This window comes from Equus asinus, chromosome 5 (assembly GCF_041296235.1).
Source record: "Equus asinus isolate D_3611 breed Donkey chromosome 5, EquAss-T2T_v2, whole genome shotgun sequence".
In the NCBI taxonomy this organism is placed as follows: Eukaryota; Metazoa; Chordata; class Mammalia; order Perissodactyla; family Equidae; genus Equus; species Equus asinus.
The window spans coordinates 2474792-2500897 of NC_091794.1; the positions used below are offsets into that span (position 1 = coordinate 2474792).

At 38.0% G+C, this 26106-nt stretch overlaps 1 protein-coding gene across 7 annotated transcripts in view; it reads left to right on the forward strand.

Moving 5' to 3' along the window:
- Positions 1-26106, forward strand: part of EPHA6 (EPH receptor A6) — a 792264-nt gene that overhangs the window by 343356 nt on the left and 422802 nt on the right. For 6 of the 7 annotated variants that reach the window (XM_070508536.1, XM_070508537.1, XM_044771750.2 and 3 more), the window contains 2 exons: positions 11773-11928; positions 25604-25939. In XM_070508536.1, the coding sequence (XP_070364637.1) occupies positions 11773-11928; positions 25604-25939 (492 nt within the window). The remainder of the gene's footprint in view (positions 1-11772; positions 11929-25603; positions 25940-26106) is intronic. The other variant, XM_070508539.1, reaches the window with a different exon arrangement.

A 26106-nucleotide genomic window follows, 5' to 3' on the forward strand; every position in this document is an offset into this window, starting at 1 on the left:
CTCTCTTTTTCTTGGTGAGTCTAGCTAAGGATTTGTCAATTTTGTTTATCTTTTCAAAGAACCAGCTCTTGGTTTCATTAATTTTTACTATTTTTTTTAAGTCTCTATTTCATTTATTTCTGCTCTGATTTTTTATTTTTAAAGATTGGCACCTGAACTAACAACTGTTGCCAATCCTTTTTTTCTTTCTGTTTTTTCTCCCTAAATCCCCCCAGCACACAGTTGTATATTCTAGTTGTGGGTCCCTCTAGTTGTAGTACGTGGGACGCCGCATCAATGTGGCCTGATGAGTGGTGCCATGTGCGTGCCCAGGATCCGGACCAGAGACACCCTGGGCCATCATAGCGGAGTGCACAAACTTAACAACTAGGCCATGGGACCGGCCCCTCTGATTTTTATTATTTCCTTCCATCTGCTGATTTGGGGCTTTGTTTGTTCTTCTTTTTCCAGTTCCATTAGGTGTGCTGTTAGACTGTTAATTTGGGATTTTTCTTGTTTGCTGAGATAGGCCTGAATTGCTATAAACTTCCCTCTTAGAACCACTTTTGCTGTATCCCATAGATTTTGGCATGTCATATTTTCATTTTTGTTTCTCTCTAGGTATTTTTTGATTTTTCCTTTGATTTCTTCATTGACCCAATCATTGTTCAGTAGCATTTTGTTTAATCTCCACGTTTTTGTGGCTTTTCTGATTTTCTTCCTCTAGTTGGTTTCTAGTTTCATACCTTTTTGGTCAGAAAAGATGCTTGGCATTATTTCGATCTTCTTAAATTTATTGAGACTTATTTTGTGTCCTAATATGTGATCAATCCTGGAGAATGTTCCATGTGCATTTGAAAAGAATGTATATTCTGTGGTTTTTGGTTGGAATGTTCTATATATATCTACTAAGTCCATCTGATCTAATGTGTCTTTTAAGGCCAATGTTTCCTTATTGATTTTCTGTTTGGATGATCCATCCTTTGGTGTAAGTGGAGTGTTAAGGTCCCTACTATTATTGTGTTACTGTCTATTTCTCCTTTTATGTCTGTCAGTAGTTGCTTTATATATTTAAGTGCTCCTATGTTGGGGGCATAGATATTTACAAGTGTTACATCCTCTTATTGGATTGTTCCCTTTATCATTATGTAGTGCCATTCTTTATCTCTTGTTAAAGTTTGTGTTTTAAAGTCTGTTTTGTCTAACATAAGTATTGCTACCCTCACTTTCTTTTCTTTGCCATTTGCATGGAGTATCTTTTCCCATCCTTTCACTTTTAGTTGTGAGTATCTTTAGTTCTGAAGTTTGTCTCTAGTATGCAGCATATTTATGGGTCTTGGTTTTTTTTTTATCCAGTTGGCTACCCTATGTCTTTTGATTGTAGCATTTAGTTCATTGACATTCAAAGTAGCTATTGATAACAACGTTTTTATTGCCATTTTGTTACTTTTTTTTTTTCTGGGTGTTTTAGTAGTTCTCTGTTCCTTTCTTGTTCTCTTGCTCTCTTCCCCTGTGGTTTGATTGCTTTCTTTAGCAATATGCTTGATTTATTTCCTCTTACTTATTTGTTTACTTATTATAGGTTTCTGGTTTGTGATTACCATGAGGTTTCTATATAATATTCTACATATATAGTGATCTATATTGAGTTGATATTCTCTTTAGCTGGACCTCTTTCTAAAAGCTCTACTGTTTTACTCCCCTCCTTCCACATTTTGTTTTTGAAATTGTATCTAGTCTCGTTTTGTTTGTGTCTATCCATTACCCTCTTATCATTGTAATAGGTAATTGTAGTACTTTTGTCTTTTAACCTATATATCATCTTCATAGGTGGTTGATCTGCTATCTTTACTGGTTTTTTCCCTTTACCGGTGATTTTATTGCCTGGTTTTTGTGTGTGTGTGTGTATGATAATTTTCTTATCCCTATTTGTGGTCTTCTCTTTCCCGCTTAAATAAGTCCCTTCAGCATTTCTTGTAGAACTGGTTTCTTGGTGATAAACTCCTTTAATTTTTGCTTGTCTGGGAAGCTCTTTATCTCTCCTTCCATTCTGAGTGTTAACCTTGCTGGATAGAGTATTCTTGGCTGTAAGTTTTTTCCTTTCAGCACTTTAATTATGTCATGTCACAGTGCTCTTCTAGCCTGTAGGGTTTTGGCTGAGAAGTCTGCCAATAGCCTTATGGACTTTCCTTTGTATGTCACTTGTTGCCTTTCTCTTGCCACTTTTAGGATTCTCTCTTTATCTTTAATTTTGGACATTTTAATTATAATGTGTCTTGGTGTGGGCCTCTTGGTGTTCTTCTTGTTTGGTGCTCTCTGTGTTTCCTGTAGTTGGATGTCTGTTTCCTTCCTTATGATAGCAAACTTCTCAGCTATTATGTCTTCAGATAGATTCTCTGCCCCTTTGTCTTTCTCTTCTCCTTTTGGGACATCTATCATACGAATGTTAGTGTGCTTGGTATTGTCCCAGAGTTACCTTAGACTGTTCTCATTCTGTCTAATTCTTTTTTCTTTTATCTGTTCAACTTGGATGATTTTTTCTAGTCTTTCTTCCAGCTCACTGATCCGTTCTTCTGTATCATCTACTCTGCTATCGAGTCCCTCTAATGAATTTTTCATTTCCAATATTGTATTATGCATTTCTGATTGGTTCTTTTTCATATTTTCCAATTCTTTGTTGACGTTCTAATTGTGTTCATCCAGTCTTCTCCCAATATCTGTGAGCATCCTAATGAGTTTTCGTTTGAACTCTTTGTCAGGTAAATTGCTTATTTCTGTTTCATTTCGTTCTTCTTCTTGGGTTTTGTCCTTTTCTCTTGCTTGGAATGTATTCCTTTGCCTCCTCCTTATGCCTCTTTCTCTGTGCTTATATCTAAATATTAGGTGAGTCAGCTATGTCTTCTGAGCTGGGAGACATGGCCTTATGTAAGAGATGCATTTTTTTTAATTGAGTTATTGATAGGTTACAATCTTGTGAAATTTCAATTGTACATTAATGTTTGTCAGTCATGTTGTAGGTACACCACTTCACCCTTTGTGCCCACCCCCCACCCCACCTTTCCCCTGGTATCCACTAAACTGCTCTTAGTCCATAATTTTAAATTCCTGTAAGAGATGCATTTTGAGGCTCACCAGTGTGCTTCCCTCTGGTTACCAGTCCAAATGATCCAGGAGTGACCCCTTTGTGGACTACTTGTGTCCTTCTGCTGTGGCAGGGTTGATCTTACTGCAGGTACCCAGGGAGTCTATTCTTTCACTCCCTGGCTGACTGTTTGTAAATTGGGTTTGGGGAGCCTCAGCACCATTGGCTAGAAGGTCTAATAGCACACTCCTTTTGCAGTTTTCCTGTGAATTGGGTAGGTACCCAGTGTAGCTGGTTGCTAGACTCAGGGGCTTAGGGTTGCTGTAGGCCTCAGGCCTGCAAGGCTATTGTCAGCTCTCTTAGGAGTGCTGCTGAGTGGGGCTGGCCCTAGGCACGGGAGCACTCTGTTGTTTCAGGCTTTGGAAGGTGGGGCTGATCCTTTTTATGGCCATTTGTGAAGCATAGGTCTTCTGCCACTGATGAGCCCCACCCCCCACAGGTCCACACACACCATCAACACAGCCCTGGTCCATGCACACTTCCCAAAGCCCTGGAGTGTACTCAGTCACCCCACTGCAGAGGCCCCCCCTCCACCAACAACCCCCACAGTTCACCTGGTCCTCACATAGGCCCTCCCCCACAGAGCTGGGCACACTCACCTGCCTGTAGAGGATCTAGGCACCCAGTCTATGCAGGCCAATAAGTAGCCTGAGGGCTTGCTGTTGGGTAGGGCCAGTCACTAGGACAGGCTTCCTGCCATGGGTGAACTGGATTAAATCTGTGCTTAGTGAGTGTGGTGGACCCCTGGGCTAACAAGCCAGGGGAAGAACTTCAATGGCATCTGCCAGCGTCTGTGTCAGCACACCTGTACTAGGTCACAGCAATGGCTTCCACCAATGTCTTAGTCCCTGGAGACATCTCACCTCTCACTGAGATGCACCCAGAACCTATCAGGTGAGTCTCTTTTCACCAAAGGACTGTGCATCTGTCTTTTTGGTGATTTTCGGTTGCTCTTTGAGACAGGTGAATTTGTGCATGGGCCCTTAAGAGCCAGATTTTTTCAGCTTTCATCTGATAGCTTTTTTGGGGGTATCCCTGCTGCAGTTAATAGCCAGCGAAACCAAATAGTAGGACAGTTGTCTCAGTTGTGCTAAGTCTGAAAGATGCTTATAGCCGCAATGTGCCCCCGCTAAGGTCCCCACTTATCCAGGGAGGGCTGCGTACCTTAGGGTGGCTCCCACCCAGCTGGCTGTGAAACTCCACGGCTCACAAAGGTGGCTTTTTTCACTCCAGAAGGAATTTCTGCCTCTTCCACCTAAGTTAGGACTGTCCCTTGTCATGGGGGTTCTTTTTATCCAGTTTTCGGTTACCTCTCCATGGTAATTTTTCCAAAAGTAGTTGTAACCTGGTTGTGTTCCTGAGAGGAGGTGAGTTCAGAGTCTACCTACACTGCCATCTTGACGAGATCTCTAAGAAAAAGCTCTTATGTATTCATAGAAAAGACTTGCAGCCAGTAGAAAAGGATCAAAGGATGTAAAAGGCATAGACAAGCATAACTAAACAGCCACTGAAAATGTGAACTAATGAGCACAACATGACTGGCAGTCAAGAAACTTCAATTAACGTAACAATGATATCTAACTCCACCTGTTATCAAAGAATGAAAGAATAGGGCCAGCGCTGGTGGCCTAGGGGTTAAGTTCTGCCAGCTCCACTTCAGCTGCCTGGGTTCGTGGGTTTGGATCCTAGGTGCAGACCTACACTGCTCGTCAGCCATGCTGCGGCAGTGGCCCACATACAGAAAGAGGAAGATTGGCAGCAGATGTTAGTTTAGGGTGAATCTTCCTCAGCAACAACAACAACAACAAAAAGTGGAAGAATGAATAACATTAATTACAGGGATTAGAGGGGTGCAAGTTTAGGGTGCTCTCTTACATTATTGTGAGTTGTTAGAAATGTTTAAGAAGGAAACATGGAAATGTGTGTTAAGGCAAAAAATAAACATACCCTGACCCAGAGCTCTCACTCTTAGCAACTGAAATAAAGCATAGTCACGAGGATGTTGATTGCAGCGCAGTTTAGATAGTGTTTCTCTCCACTGGAGACGGTTGATAGAAATACTGCAGACACATTACAAAGAATTAACCCATAACTTTTGACCTGGAGATATTTTCATAATATAGTTGATAATTGAGAAAAACAATCCAAATTATATCGATATTGTCCCAATGTTGTAAAATTAACAATAATCAATCCTAGTGATCGTACATATCCAGCAATGTGTTGGCACTTGAGGAAAGTGATATTTGAAGAGGAAAGGAGAAAAAAAGGGTGGAATAAGACAGATTTTTAAATGACATTGTAAAGTAAATACCCATACAAACAGAGTGTACATGTTATGATCTCGTTTATATAAGCATAAATGTCTTTGAATATTCAAATAAAGAGGTTCTTAAAAAAAGGATCGTAGAAAGTGAAAGTGTGAACTGAACATCTATATCTGAACAGCATTCTCTAAAAGAAGAAATCAAAAAGGACTGCATCAGATAATCTTTTACTCCCTGACAGTGTTTGTGCAGTATTGACATATGTTGGAAAACATTCTTATCTTGAGTGGTTTCTGGAAATGAAGTTTACATTTCCTATAATTAGACAAATAAGGAAGTGGTAGAGAAAGAAGAAGGGATATATAAGCAAACAGTTTAAAAGTTCTCAAGTGGTCTCCCATGGCCAAGTGGTTAAGTTCGTGTGTTTCACTTCTACAACTCAGGGTTCACCAGATCATATCCCAGGTAAGGACCTACACACTGCTCATAAAACCATGCTGTGGCGACATCCCAAATAGAAGAACTAGAATGACTTACAACTAGGATATACAAATATGTACAGGGGCTTTGGGGAGAAAGGAAAAAAAGAGGAAGATTGGCAAGAGACGTGAGCTCAGGGCCAATCTTCCTCACCAAAAAAAAGGTCTCAAGACATAGGTACTGATATCCTATTGTTAACAGAAATACAAACAAAATGTAAAATCACTAACTGAATAGATACATAGAATGCTTTTTCCATTTACAGAGTCCTAGTTCTCTCATACTAGGCATTATTGAATTATTTATTCATTCACTCATTAAATTTTTCAAGCATTTGTAAAAACTAAATACGTACTCAAAGTATGCTCAGCATTGTGAATATGAGAATGGTAATGCCCAGGTCTGGCTTGTGGCAGTTACAAGAAGGTGAGGTGATAGATGTGATGAAGTAGTTACAATGTAATAGGATTCAAGCTAAAAGAGAGGTGTATGCTGTATACCGTTAGTATGCACTACATAAGGAGACTGCAACTGCCTAGAGCAGAGGGTTTCTGTCACTTTTAACAGCATCATCCTGTGTTTTCAAATGAAATATTATACTAAACCTTAACGTTAAAATACGGTAATATTTTAACAATCCAAATATATTTTATAAAAAGTTCAACATTTTAAGGTTTTCAAAGGCAATTTTGATTTACACAAACATTTGAAATCAAGGATAGGGTTGAGTTGCTGTACCAATATCCAATTTGTTTTTGTATTTTTTGCAGTGGGCAAAAAGTTCAAATTCACATGGATAGTAATTTCACTCAGGAAATTTTTTTAACAGCCAGCTCACCTTGCAATATGAGGATAATCATTTTTGAGCTGCAATTGAATTACTTTCAAAATATTTACTGTTTCATCCCTTACTTATAGTAATTCAGCAAGCCAAAAAAATACCCATAAATTTATAGTAAGATGAATTATGCTGTGATCATAACATGCATTGAGTATAAATATGATCTTCTGCAGGAATTAAATAGCAGGGCACTTACACTCTGTCCAGTTCAATGAAACAGGTGTGTATTGAGCAGCTACCATATGACAAGCTGTATCAACCTGCCGTTGTGGAGCTTAGAGCCATTAAATGTGTAACTGCCAAGGTGATGTTGCAGGAGGTCATCAAGAGGATGTGACCACTAGTTGACCCAGGAGGACCCCGGCAATCAGAGGCTCCTCACCCACCCCCGTCCTTGGAATGTGTGTTGTGCCTGCTGTTCCCAGAGAGGGAGCCATTTTCAAGGGCACAGCCTTGAGAACAGTAAAGTGGTGTTGAGGCCATCTGGATGGTGTGCGTGGCTGAACCCACGGAAGGCCTCTGCATAAACGTTTAAGATCCTGGTGGGCAGGTGCAGAGATCTACTCATCTTGTGGCCTCCCAAGACAAGCCTCGGACGTATGCCCCATTACTTATTAAACTTGTTGCCTACCAGTCTGGAGTGGTCTACCTCTTTCTTTGATCTCTCCTTGCCCTCTGTGTACAGGGCTGGTTTGCGAACAACAGCTACACTAGTGTGGAAAAGACACAGGTGCCTGGAGAAACTAAGCTAGTCTAGGAAGTCAGGAATGGCTTTCTTAAAGAAGTGAGACTTGAAAGATGACTAGGAGTTACCAAGGTGAGTGGGTCATGGGGTGGAGACGGAGAGAAGAGATTTTCCAACAGAGGACAAGGCTCAAGGCAGAAGAAAGAGCATGGTAAGCTCCTAGAAATTAAAGGGCTCCCTCAGCAGTTCATTCATTCATTCACCAGATGCTTATGGAAAGCCAGATAATACCTGGCCCTGTTCTAGACCCCGGAGAGACACTTCAGTAAACAATCAGACGAAAGTCTCTGCCCTAATGTGGCACACATTTTAGAGGGGAATGGCTTAAAAAATTAAACGTACCATGTGTCAGATGTTCTGTTCTTTGGAGACAGAAAAAAAGAGTGGAGGGTAATACAGAGAAAAGAGTGGAGGGTGATATAGAATTCTGCAGTGCTAGGTAGCTGGAACTGCAATTTTACAGAGGGAATCTGGGAAGTCTTCATTTACATGTTAATGTTACCATTTACAGGGTAACATTTAAACAAAGACCTGATGCAAGGGAGGGAGCAGACCCTGCAGATGGCTGGGTAAGAGAGGGAGGTAAAGGTCAAGGCAGGAGCTCCCAGAATTCCGAGGGAGCCAGTGTGGCTGGAGAGAGTGCCTCATGTGAACGGAGAACTTGAAAATCTGGGTCCCAGGGAGCAGATAGGGAGTGAAATCATGCAATGCCTGGTGAGCCCTCAATAGGGCAAAGGCTTTGCTAGCAGAAATGAAAGGCCACTGGGAGCTCCAGCCCGGGTGCCATGGTCTCATGTGTTCCAGAGAGACCTTTGCCTGTGGGGTTAAGAATAAGTTAAGAAGGGTGTGTGAGAGGGGAGTCAGTTCATCTGATATGGTTGCAGTGGTAGGGAGGACCAAACCGTGGTGAACTTGTAATCCAAGGTAAATATTGTAAACTTTAACATAAAGATGGTGGAAGTTATCACAGTGTTTTTGTTGTTGTTTTTGGAAGATTCACCCTGAGCTAACCTCTGTGCGAGTCTTCCTCTATTTTGTATGTAGGTCATTGCCACATCATGGCTCTCAAGTGGTGTAGGTCCGTGCCTGGGATCCAAACCCATGGGCTTGGGCCACCAAAGTGGAGCATGCCACACTTAACCACTAGGCCATGGGACCAGCCCCTCATTACAGTTTTTTAAACAAGGGATATGATGAACAGATTTCTGTGTTCAAACCTGCACTATCCACTAGCCCCATGAGGTGAGAGGGCACTTGAAATGTGGCTAGTTTGAATTGAGATGTGCTGTACGTGTAAAACGCATATCAAATCTCAAATACTTAGTACAAAAAAAAAAAAAACCTCAAAAAATGAAAAATGTTTCAATAGCTAGATTGTGTGTTGAAATAATATTTTTTGTAGTTTTTCTTGTTTTATGTTTGTGTGTGTGTGTGTGTGTGTAAGATTAGCCCTGAGCTAACATCTGCCACCAATCCTCTTTTTGCTGAGGAAGACTGTCCCTGAGCTAACATCCGTGCCCATCTTAGTCTACTTTGTATGTGGGATGCCTGCCACAGCATGGCTTGACAAGTGGTGCCATGTCCACACCCGGGATCCAAACTGGCAAGCCCTGGGCAGCCAAAGTGGGACGTGTGAACTTAACCTCTATGCCACTGGGCTGGCCCAAAAATAATATTTTGAACATATTGGGTTAAATAAAATATGTTATTAAAATTAATTTCATCTGTTTCTTTTTAGTTTTTTAATGTGGCTCCTACAAAATGTAAAATTATGTATGTATGGCTCACTTTATATCACTGTTGGGCAGAGCAGGTTTAAAAGAACATGCTGTCTACAGAAGAGATTAAAGTGGGCAAGAATGGGTGTTGAGAGACTAGTTAGCAGCACTTTGAATATCACTAAGCTATTCTAAGTATTTTAAGAGATTTATAGGCATTCTAAGAAGATTCTAAAGGAAGGTGACAAATTAGCTGAAAACACTTCAGATATGAAATTATTTAAATTATTGTTTTCTAGTTACCAAAGAAAATAAATAAAAGGTAACAATGTTTTGCTGCACAAAATTAAATTATAAGCAGGGTACTTTATATGCTAAACAATGTTTATGGCTGAGATTTGAATGGCTGATAACAGAAAGAAAGCAAAATATTTATGGCTCTTGTCTATGTGTCTTGTAGGTTTTGTGTCTTATATCTATAGGTGTATGTCTGTAGGTTTTATATTTTGTATCTATAGGTGCGTGTAGTAAACTTCAGTGTAGTCCTATAGTATACACATTCCTAGTTAATTTCAAAATAGTCTTATTTCAAAAGGTGACTTAAAAGCCCTTTATAATAGTATTTAAATTAACATTGGAATACACAGAATGCAAGCTCTCCACTTAAATTTGTACATTCTCTGTAGATTGATTGGTTTATTAGATTTATAAATATTATAATAAATCACATAAAGATATTTAAATTTCTAGTTGGGTTCAACATTTAAAATTATTTGGCAAAGTATTACAAATGTATTCTAGGGAATATTTTCAGTTTTTTTAAAATGCATAATTAAGTAGGAAATAATGATTTTATTGACAAAATATATATAAGATGGCTTTATTGCATATCTTATAGTATCTTGTAACTCTATGTCATAAGATTAAATTTAGAAATTAAATATTTTTTAAAGAATATTTTCTGAAAATATTAGTGGGTTTAATTATATATTATTTACATACTCTGAATTTTTGACAGGCTTAGAGAAATATTTTGATGACAGAGTGTTTTTGTTGATTAGCCATATAGTATTAATTAATTTATCAGCAAATTAGAGAAGGGAGTGTTGTTGATATTTATGTGTTACCGCTCATCAGTTCATTTATATTGAAACCAACTTTTTAATAGTAATTTGTACAGAATTGATCATTTTACTTCTCTTGAATTGTTTGATTATTTATGAAAAGTATTGTTATAAAAGCAAACATAAACTATCAAACATAATACAGTTATTGCATACAGACGTGTGCGTGTGTGTCCCTCCTCTCATGCTTTGTGCCTGCTGGAGGGTGAGAGTCAGTGGTGCACGGCACACACTGGTAATGGAGCTGCCGTCATTCAGATCTACACAACGTTCATCCTCTCATGTCTAAATGGAATTTTATTGGGACTCATTTAAGTAGGAATTAAATTTACCTCAAAAAAATTAAATGGCATTTTTTTCTCTTTTCTTCCTGGATATATAGAAGAAGTCTTATCAATAGGTTCGTTATTGTTGAATTAGGATTCTTGTATGTTTTTAAATAAAGCATTTTGTAAAAACACGTTGGGTTATAACAGTTTGTTAAAACATGTTTTAAAATAATATGTCACTGGAAAATTGCTCTTCCTTTGTGCTGTAGAACAGCATTAATTTAGAAAGTGACCAGCAGTGGTTTTTCTTTGAGACGAGAGCAGCTAAGCCCCACCGTTCAGGACCGTGGATGCATATGTACACAGGAGCCTTTTTTCTAAATCTTCCATTCCTGTGAAAATGACAACATGGATTTATCAAAGAGAAAATGAGTTTCAATAAAATATTCCATCATGTAACGTTAGTCATTTACACTTCATTTTCATGATTTTTTGTGAAAATTTAATCATTTGCATACAATTTTCATGATTTTTGCCATATGTTTATAGCATATATGCAAACCTTATTTACTTAATATTTTATCTACCCACTTTTTTACTTAATTCAAAATTTTTAAATTAATTTATTTCAATATAATAAACAGAAAAAAAGCCATAAAAATAAAAATAAAACAATGTTATCAAACTATAGCTAGACCTTGCGAAAGTCTCTGAGCCTAAGGTCAGCTCTCATTTTGTTAAAAGAAAATTCCACCAGTAAGAAGGGTGTTAAAGATATACCAGCACCACACTGGGGCTTTCTCCTTGGTATGCGGAAGAACTGAGGGAGAAATGGAACATAAATGCATTTTAAACAGTGTGATTCGATGTAATTTAATATCATCTCCCAGAAATACACAAAGTCATCTTCTTACTGCCAGGTATGGGCACCCCCACACTTTGCTAAGCACTGTAATTTTGTGTGTGTGTGTTTCAGGTGTGCTTTTTAAAATTAACAACCTCAGCTAACATGTGAAGTCACAGTGTATTACTAATTGTGAATGACTAATTTCATTAATTAATATTAACATATACTATTGACTTTTCTGTGTATGTGTGACACTGAACTCTGAGATCCAAAGTGAGTATAAATTAAAATATGTCGTACATGTACAAATAAAAGAACTCTAGCAGTAATAACAAAAAATTGTTTCTCCTGTTTTTCCAGCTTGCAGACCAGGATTCTATAAAGCATTTGCCGGGAACACAAAGTGTTCTAAGTGCCCTCCGCACAGTTTAACGTACATGGAAGCAACTTCTGTCTGTCAGTGTGAGAAGGGTTACTTCCGAGCTGAAAAAGACCCAGCTTCCATGGCGTGTACCAGTAAGTGGATACATTTTGCATTTGGGAATCCTGTTTCCAGCGCTTTTGGTCTCTTCATCCTAAATTTTTTTAATATAGATATGTAAAATCCTGTACTGTTGGTGCTATTTGTCTTTGATAACAGTCAAGGAAAAAGTTTCTCTTTGTTCTCAGCATAGTTGCTTTTCGTCTGCTTGCGAAGAATGTGTTTATTCCTCAGAATTCACATTGATCCTTGACATGCAAGTGCTAGCACTGGTTTGAGGCCCTGTGCATTTTCCCTAGCCATGATCTGTCCTTAGGAAGCTACAGCAGTTTAAGGCTACCTGAGAATTTATAGGCAAAACTTCTGTTCTTTGCTTCATCCCTTGAGCATTTTAAGGCACATCAGTTTAGGACCATCAAGTTTACTGTGTGGGGGGCTTCCAGAGGGAGCTTTAAAAGTCATTGTGCTGCTGTTATGCAGAAAAGGTTGAGTTTGTCTTTAAAGGAAAGTATTTTTGAGTTTGTCCATATTTCACTTCTCACCTTCTCTCCAATTTTTGGGTTGGAACAAATAGAATATTAAATCTAAGTGAAGTTCATTTTAATGCATGCACTGAGAGTTTTAAATTATTTGTATTCTATTATTAAACGATTGTGAAATAACTGTACAGTTTTTAAAATAAAAGTGAATATATTAATATATTGTTAAGTAATGCAAAAAGTAAAGTGTCACCTCAATAGTTATAAAGTCTTGTTAAATTCATAAATGATATAGTGAAAATTTCCCCTTATTTTTGATGAATTGGTGCCAAAATATAACTTATCTTATGTAATTCCATAGAGGCAAAAATAGGTTGAGAATTGTGAAATGCCACATATTCCTTAAAGACAATGGAGATGTCCCATTTCTTTTAACTGATGCAGTTCATATTATTACAGACTTTGATATAAAATATTTTTATAGAACACGTTTAGTAGAAATGGAACACGTTCATTAGTAATGTAACTTTTACTTTCTGATTGTAAATGCTGAGTGACTACTTTCTTCAGAAAATTGTAGCCTGGGAAATTACTGCCTCGATATTTTTTTCTCTAGGAACATATTTTAAATTTATAAATAGGAAAAAGAAAATTCTAAATATAATTTCTTAGGTATTGTGGAAATCGTTTTGAGTCGGAAAAGCTTGCTCTTACTATATGTGTGTAATCCCTGCACGCTTGCTGTACATGATTCTGTGACACTGTGGACAGCATGCTGCGGCTTGAGCAGCTGGTGGTGGTTCAGATGGCTGCAGTCCTGCCAAGCCAGTACCCCTCACAGCGTGGCTCAGAAACTGAGTGGAGCTCCCGAGCTGAGTGACAGAAGAGAATCTCCTGTTTTCATTTTGTTAGGAGAGCGTAAATAGATGATTAACAAGCTGAAGGGATAAACTGGTTCCCATCAGTATAAACCTTCAGTGAAGTAGCAGAATAGATAGTTGGAAAAGCATACAGATCTTTGGAGTGAGAGACTAGTTAAGGAAATAAATATGGGATGAACAAGGTCTATGAACCTGGTAAACTAGTCAGTCATGGTTGAATCAAATATGCGCATTTATCAGCTAAATGTTTTATGTTTCTTGGATTTTCTTTCTTTTTTAAAAAATTTTCTTATTCTTACTCTTGGTATGGTAAATTATGTTTTTAAAATGGCAGCCTGCTGTGGCTACACTAAGTGGAAGCAGCTACACTAAGTGGGCAGAGCTGTAGACAGGGACCAGCATGCTGTGTGGCCAGCAGGGATTAAAAGACAGAACCCCCCAAAAAGGTGAAATCTTCAGTCAGGTCTCCCAGTGCAGCCTCAGGCGGCTCCCCACTCAAGGCTTCTCTCTGCTTCCTTGAGGACTGCTATGCCATGGTTTAGCAAAGACTCAGCATGGCGTGCTAGTAAGTTCACCATCTTTTAGAGCCTAATTATCTGAGTGTATATCTTGGTTTTGGTGCTTACTAGCTGTTTAACTTTGGGAAAATTATTTAACCTCCCTTAGCTTCCATTGCACTGGTAGGTAATAACAGTACCTACCACATTCTGTTGTTACAATGATTAAATAAGTTAATATTTGAAAAGTGCTAAGAACAATACCTAGCACATACTAGGTGCTACGTAAATGGTTATTTAATACGTAAAGCTGTTTTCTTATGACTCATTTTGAAATAGTTTCTGATAAGCTAGTATTCAAACCATTAAATACTTTATGTTGGTACTTTTATATTGGGCTCACAGCTTCCATTATTTGCATTTATATAAACTGAAAAAAAATAATGTACTGAATTTTTAAGAACTTTTCACAAAATATTTTGTCCTGTACCTCTATGCCTATCTGATATCAGTAAAGTTTTTTGAATTATGCTCTAAATAGATGAGAGACCCTAGCAGTTATCACATTATATGCAGAAAAAGTAAGAGCTGTAAACTAAACTCCAATGTATCATGGCTCCTAAAAATGAGAAGGTTAGATTTTTGGGGAAGAAAAATCAGAAAAATGACAAGTATGAGGTCATTGAACAATTAGTCTTAAGAGGACCCAGGGTAAGTTTACCAAGATTTGAACTTTTGAGGCCAAAAAGCAAGCAGTCAATCTTTCTAGTCTTACATTAACTGCAGACAATAGCCAAATTTGGATAGATACAACTCCCTCACCTTCTAGATTATGCATCTATGAATCAGCCATTCTTTATTACCGTTATTCCAGTAGTGTATTATCTAACACTGAGGATTTGAGTGAGGTAAACAATGAATCCCATCACTTTTGGGTGTTTCTTCAGTCTTAGAATTTCAAACTATGCTTTTAGAGAATCTCCTGGGGATTTAAAAGGAGGCTTTTTTTCCCTTAGTATCAGAGACGGGGAGATTTTGAAAGTATGAGTTTAAAAGAAAATGAAGGACTAAAATGTTGGAAATGATAAACCAAGGCATTTGGCCAGTAGGTTGCCTACTAGAGAAAGATTTCATAGATAAGTGTAGTCCATGATCATATAAATGATATGATTTTAATGACTTCAGAGAGTCTGCCCCTGCTCCTTAGCACCATCATCAAAACAATAACAACAACCCTTGAAAATGTGATTGCACCATTAAGAGTTTTATAATTTCTTTGGGTTTTCACTGTAGAGGTAGGTGTCTTTTGGGGGGGGGGGGAAGGGGGTAGATTAGCCCTGAGCTAACATCTGCTGCCAATCCTCCTCTTTTTGCTGAGGAAGACTGGCCCTGAGCTAACATCCGTGCCCATCTTCCTCTACTTTATATGTGGGACGCCTGTCACAGCATGGCTTGTCAAGTGGTGCCATGTCCGCACCCAGGATCTCAATCTGTGAACCCCGGGCTGCCAAAGTGGAATGTGTGAACCAGGCTGGCCCGGTGTCTTTCTTAGTTTCATAATCTTGAGACATATGAAATATATGATTTATTCACATAAAGATTTTTTTAAGATTTTATTCTTTTAGAGCTGTTTTAGATTCACAACAAAATTAAGAGAAAGTATAGAGATTTCCCATATACCTTTCTTCCCTGTTATCAACATCTCCCCCCCCAGAGTGCTACATTTGTTAGTCTGTGAACCTACATGGACACATCATAATCACCCAAAGTCCATGGTTTACAGTTGGGTTCACTCTTGGTGTTATACCTTCTGTGGTTTGGACAAATGTATAATCACATGTACCTCCCATTATAGTATCATACAGAGGATTTTCACTGCCCTAAAAGTCCTTTGTGGTCCACCTGTTCATCCCTTCCTCCCTCCATCAGCCCCAGGTGACCACTGATCTTTTTCCTGTCTCCATAGTTTTGCTGTTTCCAGAATGTCATATAGTTGCAATCATACAATATGCAGCCTTTCAGATTGGCCTCTTTCACTGAGTAATATGCATTTAAGATTTCTTCACGTCTTTTCACAGCTGAAGAGCTCATTTCTTTTTAGTGCTGAATAATATTCCATTCTCTGGACATGACACAATTTATTTATCCACTCACCTACTGAAGGACATCTTGGTTGCTTCCCAGTTTTGGCAATGATGAATAAAGCTACTGTAAACATGTATGTGCAGGTTTTGTGTGGACATAAGTTTTCACACTTATTTGGGTAAATACAAAGGATTAAGATTCCTGGATCACATAGTAAGAGTATGTTTAATTTTGTAAGAAACCACCAAACTACCATTTTGCATTCCCGCCAGCAATGAATGAGAGTTCCTGTTGCTCCACGTGCTTTCCAGCATTTGCTGTTGTCAGTGTTCTGGATTTTGGCCATTCTGATGTGTGTAGTGATATCTCACTGATGTTTTAATTTTCCTTTCCCTGATGACATGTGATGTAGAGCATCTTTTCATACGCTTTTTTGCCATCTGTATGTCGTCTTTAGTGACGTCTCCACATAAATTTTTTTAAGTGTTTCAATTGGCTACAGTTAAAAAACAAAAAAGATGCCTCATATTCAAAGCTACTTGTGGGGGTGCTGTGATCCTTCAGTCTTCTATTGCGCCTGGCTGTAATTGTTAATTTTCTTATCTGACATTTTGTTTCACTAACTCCTTTCTCACAATCTTTGAGTATAGTCCTCCAAAACAAACGCCTTGGAAAAGCAGTCTTCATTGGTTGTGGCTACTTCTTCACTTTTACTTTTTACTCTACTGCGTTCAGATTTTTGCTCTTCATTCTACTGCAATCAGATTTTTCTTCCATCACTTCAAATCAGCTGTATAAGGAAAACTCACCAATGATCTTTGCCATTTTGTGTTAGAAACATTTTTATCCTGTTATTCATGATACATAACTCTGTTGATCACTCCCTTTTTCTTGAAACACCTGTTCCCTTTTTTCTAAGACATTGCAATCTCCCCTTCACCTTCTTAATTTTCTGACTATTGTGTTTGTCACCACTGATGGTTTCTCTTCTTTTGCTCACCCATTAAACATTAATTTTCCTCATTTTTCTTTCTTCTCCTTCTTGTATTTTCATAGGTTCTCTTTCTCATGGCTTCAAATATCATTTGTAAATAGATGGTGCCCATATTTTTCTTCATATTCTGGCTTCTCTCCTAAGTCTAGCCAGTTAACTCTGGGATCTGACAACCTGTGTGTCCTATGGAAACCTGCACCTCTCTGACCTTACATCTTGCTCTCCTTGGTTGTTAAACTCATGGACTTCCAAGACGCTCAACTTGTCCTCGTCCTTGGTGCCAGTGGTTTCCTCTACTTAAAATGCTCTTCCACCATGTCTTCTTATGGCTGATTTCTTTTCAGGCTCAAATGTCAGCTTTTAGGACAGGCATTTCCTAGCCACTTATTCAAAAATATAATCCATCCCAGTTACTCTTTTTAATAACACATTTTATTTCTTATGGACTGTGTCACTCTTTGAAAATGTCTGACTTATTTGTATACGCACTTCATTCTAGCCACACCAGACTACAACAGCCATGGGATCAGAGGTGTTCTTTCTTTGCCATCATCTCCAACATTAATAGTACCTGGCAGATACTAGGTACTAAGTAAATATAGGATGAATGAATAAATTAATAATTTTAGCTCAACCTGCAAAAGCCAACTTTATTGTTTTCTACCCCAGTCTCCTCATCCACCTCGGCTCATTTCCTTATCTCCCTCTCCAATTTTAATTGTTTTAGAGTCTCTCGAACAGTTCTAATATCCAGTTATGGCAGCAATATACTTGTAAGTTTGGGCCTTTTTGATTTTTTTAAAATTGATCTGATCCTTTTGCGTAAACTGCAAAATTTATTAAAAAAATTGGGTGTTAGAAATATAAAATGAAGCACTGAAATGTTTTCTCTAGTATTTTAATCTAATTCATAAACTCTTTATTTCATTTCTCAGATGACTCATTAATGTGTGTTCCATGCTTTTAAGGATGAGCTGGGGGGACACTCCACAATGTCAGGTCTTGGTCAGTTCGGGCTGCCTCTGAGAGCAGTTCAGAGCACAGGAGACCCTGCTGCCTGCCAGGACATCTGTTATCATCATAACTGTTTAAGGCTTTTCCAGGCCAGAGGAGAAAAACATCACCGAGGTTGACGAAACAGGAAGATAGAGTTACTAAGAAAGTACTTGTCGAGCAGAGAAGGCAGAGAACATGAAAGGAGCGAGAGAATTGAAGTGAGAGTCTAACATATGGATGCGTGAAAAGACAGGCAAAATGTAGCTCAGCGGCCATGGCGTTTTTACTCTGTTTCTCATGTGTTTAAATCAATCGGAGGATTGTTTTTTTTAAGCTACTGAACAAGTGCTGGAAGATTAACACATTCAGCAAACTTGTCTTATCTACTTAGAAAAGTTCAAAACATAAAATGTAAATCATATGTGGGTAATTCTAATGCACATCATTAAGGATTTCACTTTTTTTTTCATCTAAATATGTAATTAAGTACCTTGTGGGTAAAACAGTCTCTTCCAACTTCATTCTTAACACACAGGCAAATATGTCTCTGTGTCTTTGTATTTGATGCACAGTGACAGTGATTGGGATGAAGGTGTAAAAGTTGAAGTTCTTTTTGCTGTAAGGCTAACATTGTAAAACATGGCTTCTTCCTTGCTGGAATAATGGACCACTTGAGAAAGTCATTATCTTCTCACTCTTACTTATTTTTTTTTCCTTGAGATTTTTTTTTTCCTGCTGGGAAAGATTTGCCTTGAGCTAACATCTGTTGCCAAAACTTCCGCTCTTTTTTTTTTCTGCTCCCCAAGGCCCCAGTACATAGTTGTATATTCTAGTAGTAGGTCCTAGTTCTTCTAAGTGAGCCGCCACAGCATGGCAAATGACAGACAAATGGTGTAATTTTGCTCCTGGGAACCAAACACAGGCCACTGAAGCAGAGCACACAGAACTTTAACCATTAGGCCATCAGGGGTGACTCCTCTCTCACTCTTATTTTGAGTAGAACAAACAGTGCATTGAGATGCAGCAGGAGAGATGTTCTTCCTCATTTAAGCTGCCCCACTCAGGTTTCCCTGCTCTGGGTGGTACATCATGCTCACATCCAGGTCCCCTGCTCTGTTTGCTCTCTGTCCTTTGTTTTCGCCCCTTTCTGTGGTTCTTTTTCTCTTTGTCTTTTTAGGCTCATTTTGCATGGAGAAAACCATTCTGATTCCTTCCTTTTCCATCTCACAACTGAAATAGGAAAGTGCAACTAATTGCTTAGGTGGTGCATTGTAAACACAAGGTAGCAGCCACAATTTTTCAGAGGCCAGAAAGGAAGAAACTACAAAGATGGATTTTATTACTTCTAGCAGGCTTGTCCTATCATAGAAAATAACTCTAAATATTCATTCTGTGTATTGCAATGGTATATTTTAAAATTAAAACGGCCCTTTACAGAATAGTCACCTGTATGTAATGAATCCCAGTTTCCCCACTATGAATCACTGATGTAAGAAGTCACTTGAGCTTCATAGAGTTTGCTAAATACAAATACTTCAATTTTTATTTCAGCCAAGGTTCTTTTACCAAATCACCTGGGAGAGGCTCCTCTATAGGAAGAGGTATTAAGTGTCATTGTGCTGATGCTGAAGAATTGAGTTACTGCTTGCTGCCAGAGTGCTGTTCCTGGCTTTCACAGTTGGAATTCAGAGAGAATCGTCCCATTCAGTATCATCTACTTGTACACGACAGACCAATTACCAAGAAGCATCCATATTTGGAAAGAGAGCATTCATAATTACCCTACAATGTGATGCATTTTGAGAAAGGTTTACTAATTTGCTTTAATATATGCATTTATTGTTTTGCTTTTCTCTCCCAAATTATGATAGTGCTTAGGCTCTTCATATTACTCTTTTCATTTCTAATGAGTGTTTAATTAAAAATAATTAACTCAAACACAGAAAGTGTGGTATGTAGGTATCTGTGATTTTTTTTTTCATAGTATTAGAGAAACTGGATGATATTTGACTCAAAAGACCCAAGGCCAGACTGCTCATCATTTCATTTGTATTTTAGGGTGCTTTTATCCTGCTTGTGGTTTTGCCCTTTACCTCTTGGCCTACACAGCTATAACACAATTCTGCAATTGTTACAGTTAGTTATTCTGTGAGATTATAATGAGTTCTTTTTCTGGATTGATGAGGATAGTTAACTATTTTTTGGAATTTTCCCAAGGTAAAATTTTGTCCGTGCTCTGTAGCATAGAAATTTTTAGCCACAAATGTTTGCTTTACAGGTTTTAGAGTGTCCCCAGAACTGTATTTTGAGAAGCTTCTATTCCTTCTAAATGGGTGTGACGTGGGTGGCTGCCCATTTTGCTATAGTTCTTAATTAGTTCATCTCATTTTCGTAATATGAACATCCTCTTCCACTTCTCAAGTGATTTTCAAATCATGTGGATCTATCCTTAATCAATAATACCAGGCTCTTGCAAAGATTATAACCTTGAACTCTCTACTCTCCAGTATTTGTCAAAATTTGAACGGTGTGAAAAAATAACTCTTGGAAGACTGCACAAAGCCATGCATTCTATTCATTCCCTTAGTTAAAGCACATATCACCTTGGGATCAGGCTGGACCAGGATAGACTTGTGTACATGAATACAAATATTCCAGTGTAATATGTACATTTGGTAAGCATCAACCCACCTCTTCTATAAAATGGAGATATCAATAACTACCTTATAGATTTATTGTGATAAGAGAATGAAATAAATCGTGTGAAATATTAAGTATATGCCTTAGAACAAAATGAGTATTCAAAAATGTTGGCTATATTTTTTTAGTATATTCCTATGAGGTATAAAAAGTGATCAGTTCTGCCTGAGGACAATAGGAAAGTGTCACAAAGGAATAACACCTAAATTGGAACATGAGGATGACTAAGAATTTGTGGAGAATCTAAAAAGAATTATCTAAGTCCTCATTCACAGTACTCTGAAAACATTAATGGATGACAAGTCTTAATTTTAGACATAAATTTAGTTACTCAAGTAGGTGCAATAATATTGAAGAAAATGAGAGGATGTGGAATGAAAAGGATTTGAAGTGCACATGTGCTGTATTTTGAGCAATATTTACCTTGACAGTCCAATTTTGAATTTCTCTTCTGTATGTAAAATTATTTTTAAATGCTCTAAGATAACATTATTAAAAGGAATCTGTTGTAGGAAGGCAACAAATTGCTCACTGATTTGTGTGTCTTGAAAATTTATGTTTGATGAGTCTCTTTAAGCAAAGCTCTGTAAAATACTTTTAATATTTAAATTGATTTACCAGACTTTTTCCCTCTCTAGGATGATTACAGTATGGTAGAGTAAAAAAAGAAAATCTAAACATGAAAGACCTAGGTATCATCCTACCTCTGTTGCCCCGCGTGACCTCAACATAATTACAGTGCTTTCCTGGGCCTCATTTCTTTGTGTGAATAAATCAGTTTAGAACCTGCGCTATGGTGAGGTTGAAGCCCCAGTTTGTGATCACTCGTCATCCATTTCCAAATATACACACATTTTAGGAACAAAACTTATAAAGCACAAAGTTGTTTAGAGAAGCATACAAAATTTTGTTTACAGCTACTCCTATTAAATACAGTTTTCAAAGATTATATAGGAAGGATATTAGATTAACGATATAGATATGGATATAAGTTAAAATTAATAGTGAGAGTGGCCGGCCTGGTGGCTCAGCGGTTAAGTGTGCATGTTCCACTTTGGTGGCCCAGTGTTCCCCGGTTCAGATCCCAGGTGCATACCTATGCACCGCTTGTCAAGCCATGACAGCCATCCCACATATAAAGTAGAGGAAGATGGGCACGGATGTTAGCTCAGGGCCAGTCTTCCTCAGCAGAAAAGAGGAGGATTAGTGGCAGATGTTAGCTCAGGGCTAATCTTCCTCAAAAAAAATTCTAAAAAATAAAAATTAATAGTGATAATGCAAAGAATGAAATGACTTTTAGAGTTTTAAATTATGTGTATGCAAATCTGACAACTTAAATTTTTAGTATACTATTAAAATCTGCAGATATACTTTTTCATTTGTTTATATGTATTTGTTTTTCTTTAGTAAATTCTACAATTTACTCATTTACAAAAGTGTATAGCTAAACATCTCTAGATGGTTCAGTATATTTTTCAGTGTTCTCTTTGACATATATTAACACAGAAAAATTTTTCTCTCATTTCTAAACTCATAGATATGAAGGAATTTGCTTTTTATTAGGAAACTGTACTACTACAGTCTTGGTTGCCATTAAATTAACAAACATTTAAATTATTGGCAGGTGGTAACTTAAGAATTGGTGAAATATAGTGTAGTAATCAATAGCCTTTGATGACTTGATATCCTCCATTATTTGGATAAAAGTTTCATTGTTCTTAATGTTAAAAAATTCATCTGCAAGCCACCATTAGCTATAGAGTCTCTGGGTGAATAGTCACTCTCCAGGCGATATGAAAAAGACCCCTGTTTGTTTATGAGTCAATACAGTTCTAATCAGAAACATGAAATAGAAGCCTACAGCAATCAGTGCAGTAAGTGAAATATGACCCCTCAGTTTTCTCCTCCTGTGTAGCCTTTCTTTAAGGGTGTTCTGCAGAATGTTTTGGGTCAGTCGGCCAGCGGAGTCTTACTGTGGGCACTGAACTCATCCTCCATGTGGTATCTCGTAGGGCTAGAGCAACTGCCTCGGATGTGTTGTGGGAAATACAGTTCTGCTTAAAAACATTTTCCATAAAAAAAACTTAAAACAAAACAAGCATAAAAAAACAAAACAAAACAGAGGCCCACCTGGCCTCTGCTACTCGGAGAGGAAGACAGGGGCTGCAGGCCCAGTGCTTTCCCGGGTGGGGAAGAGACAGCACTGCCACAAGGTTCCCGTAAGCTCACTGTGAGAGCACTGTTTCTTTATTCTTTAAAAGTGCAAAGGCCGAATCCAAATCGAAGCAAAAAAAAAAAAAAGGAAGAAGATTAAAAATGTGTTTTCCAGACAAACTAGTAGAAATAAAATTGTAGTTTTTATGTAAGCTTTATTATCTGATGGGCTTGAAAAACAGCTAGCTGCAAATCAGAATAATTGCCCTTTTCTTCTGAAGCCAGACTGGGGGGGTGAAGTGTGGAGATCGCTTTTCTTCTGTGTGAATTGCTTGTTTCCTTAAAAGAAAAAAAATCAATGTAAGGAAATCCCTTGGAGTTCGCAATACAGAGGTGTCCAAAAGAGTTATTGCTGCCACAATTTTTTCCAAGTGTGTCTCATAATCTTTGTATAATTAATAAATGATAACAAAGCAATCACGCTACATTCATAAAAGCCCAGTGACACATAATTTAGTTGAATCTGAGGATTACAATTAATTGTCTCTCTTTGTTCCAAGTTCTAAATCTTAGTAAATGATTCACTGCATGTCATTACAGCTTAACATTTGCATGAAATCACAGTTTAGCCGGCATAATTTAACAGCAATTAAAAACCTATTTAATCGTCATGCAAATTAGTATGAGGGCCCTTGAGGGAGAAGTGTGTCTGCCTTTTTTTGTTTTTTTAAAGTATCTCTAGGTGGACAGTTGTATACCTGCAGATGCTCATGACATAATTGATAACATTTTTCCTGTTCATGGAAATATAAGTGAATAATCCTATTTTCCATTATAAATAAAAGAGCAACAACATGAATGTGTCGTTCTGTAGGAAGATATTATGATGGTAACGATAATGAATCTTTATCTCCCAGGCATACATCTAGGTTGGAAGAAGAAAGCCACACTTGTCCCTCTGCTCTCGTTTGTAAATTCCTTTCATGTCTTCCTTAGTGAACGCAGGCATTTCTGTAACTCTATAGAACCTGAAAGGGTATAAACCATTGGCATAAAGCAAGGTGTGCAGAACCCTTTTAGAAAAACTGTCCCATTTCTGGGTCTCGCTTTAGGTGGTGTACATATAGGTTGCTGAGGTCCCTACCCATCAGGTTGCTGATAGCAGGATCCTGCAAAAAGAAAGAGGAAAACATATAATAACACTTCTTGATATCTCACTCCCAATACAGTCATTAGATGGTTGACGAAGTGCTTTGCTACTCTAGCACCATGTGACAGATCTCACTGCTAAGTCCCTGGACTCGTTCGGATCATTCCACTTTGCAGTCAGAAAGCTCTTTAAAACACTTCACTTCCATACGTAAAATGTGGGTTACTTCCTGCTCTACGTAGAAACATATCGAGACTGGTTCCAATGAGCCAGAATTCTTGCATCATCTAGCCCCTTCCTTTTCCTTAAAACTCACTTCTTGCTTCCTCCTTTTGCATTCTAGCCACAGTGACTATGACTATTTTAAGATCTTTCTTGACTAAATAACTACACACCTGCCTAATATTCTTCCTACCTCTCTGCACGTCCTCTTCAGCACCTCCATGAGGCTTCCTCAGAATGTTTCTCAGACTGGTCCTTCTCAGAGTTTTTATTTCAGCTCCTCTCCTTTTCATTTTCATAATCACACTTATTATCATTTGAATTCTGTTCTTCTGTTTATATGTATGTGTGTTTAGCCATGCAACTAAAATGTAAGTAACAGGAAAGTAGGACTAATGTCTGTCACATTCACGCTATAAGCTGAAAATCTAGCAGAGTATCTAGCACACATAGTAATTGCTAAAAAAAATCTTTATTTAATGAATGAATGATTGTATCTTGAAATCCCAGAGGAGTCTATATCAGAGCTTGAATTTCTTTCTATGAAGAAAATGTCACAGAGAATTCCTGCCTATCTTCTAAGCAAATCTTTTTGATAGCAGAAATGTAAAGAATAGCTATAGATTTCTTAAAACTAAGCAGGAATGTTATTTCATTAGTTATTTATGCAGTGAATTATTTTTCAACATGTCTGTCATAAGCATAGTCTCTTACAGAAAGGATTCTGTGACATTTCACGTACGGCGCATAGGGCAGTGCCTGGCACCTCGTAGACCATCTGTTCAGTGAGTGACATGAAACTGGAGCCTCAAGGACCCAGATCTAAGTGTAAAAGATTGTTGACACAATTTTAAGAAAAGGCTGGAGTAGTTCAAGGATATTAAGTGCTTTGTGCATTGTGATTCGTAGGGGAAGATAGTGGGAAAGAAGGCTGAGGGAAGATGCTTCTCTCTCACCCATGAGCAGCTTGGTTTATGCAGTCTTGATGACAAATTTAGAGGATTATGCGGGTCTCTTTATTAGCTTTTAGGAACACACTTCTTTGTGTGGGGTGAAGTTAACCGAGATAAATTGAGTTACCGTTTCTTATATACACCCAGTTCTCTCCTTTCTGCAGAGTTCTTTTAGCCCACGAAATTGGCAAAGCCCGAGTGACAGCCTTTGTGCTGCCTCCAATGTCCTTTCTCTCCCTCTTCTTCCAAACTGTCTGTCAGCCCTAAATTTGTGGTCATTTATTCTCAGTCTGTGAGAAACAGATACTTAGAGATTGTCAAAGGTAATGAAAGGGAGGTTTAGTTACACATCAAGCATAGTATGAAGACTGAAAGACTGAATACAATGCATTTTATATAAGTATGTTACTATTTTTTTTCAAATTTTGAAAATTATGATATGATTATTAACATGTAATTAAAACCATCACATCTCATCAGAAGAAAGACCTCGAACTAATATAAAAGACCAGCAAGTGTTTATTGATGAAGTTTTCAAGTTAACACCAAAATTCATTGTCCTATACATGTACATTTGTTTTCTAATTGCTTTTCTCTAGGGCCACCTTCAGCTCCTAGGAATGTGATTTTTAACATCAATGAAACAGCCCTTATTTTGGAATGGAGTCCACCAAGTGACACAGGAGGGAGAAAAGATCTCACATACAGTATAATCTGTAAGAAATGTGGCTTAGACACCAGCCAGTGTGAGGACTGTGGTGGAGGACTCCGCTTCATCCCAAGACATACTGGCCTGATCAACAATTCTGTGATAGTTCTTGACTTTGTGTCTCACGTGAATTACACCTTTGAAATAGAAGCCATGAATGGAGTTTCTGAGTTGAGTTTTTCTCCCAAGCCATTCACAGCTATTACAGTGACCACGGATCAAGACGGTAAGTTCCACTGCTGTTCTCTCAGCACAGACCCATGATTCCCTTTTGATGCGTAATATCACTGGTGGACCCACACTTGCCGAGGTACAGGTGTGTACTCTATACACTGCAGAGGTACAGGTGTGTACTCTGTACACTGCAGAGGTACAGGTGTGTACTCTGTACAC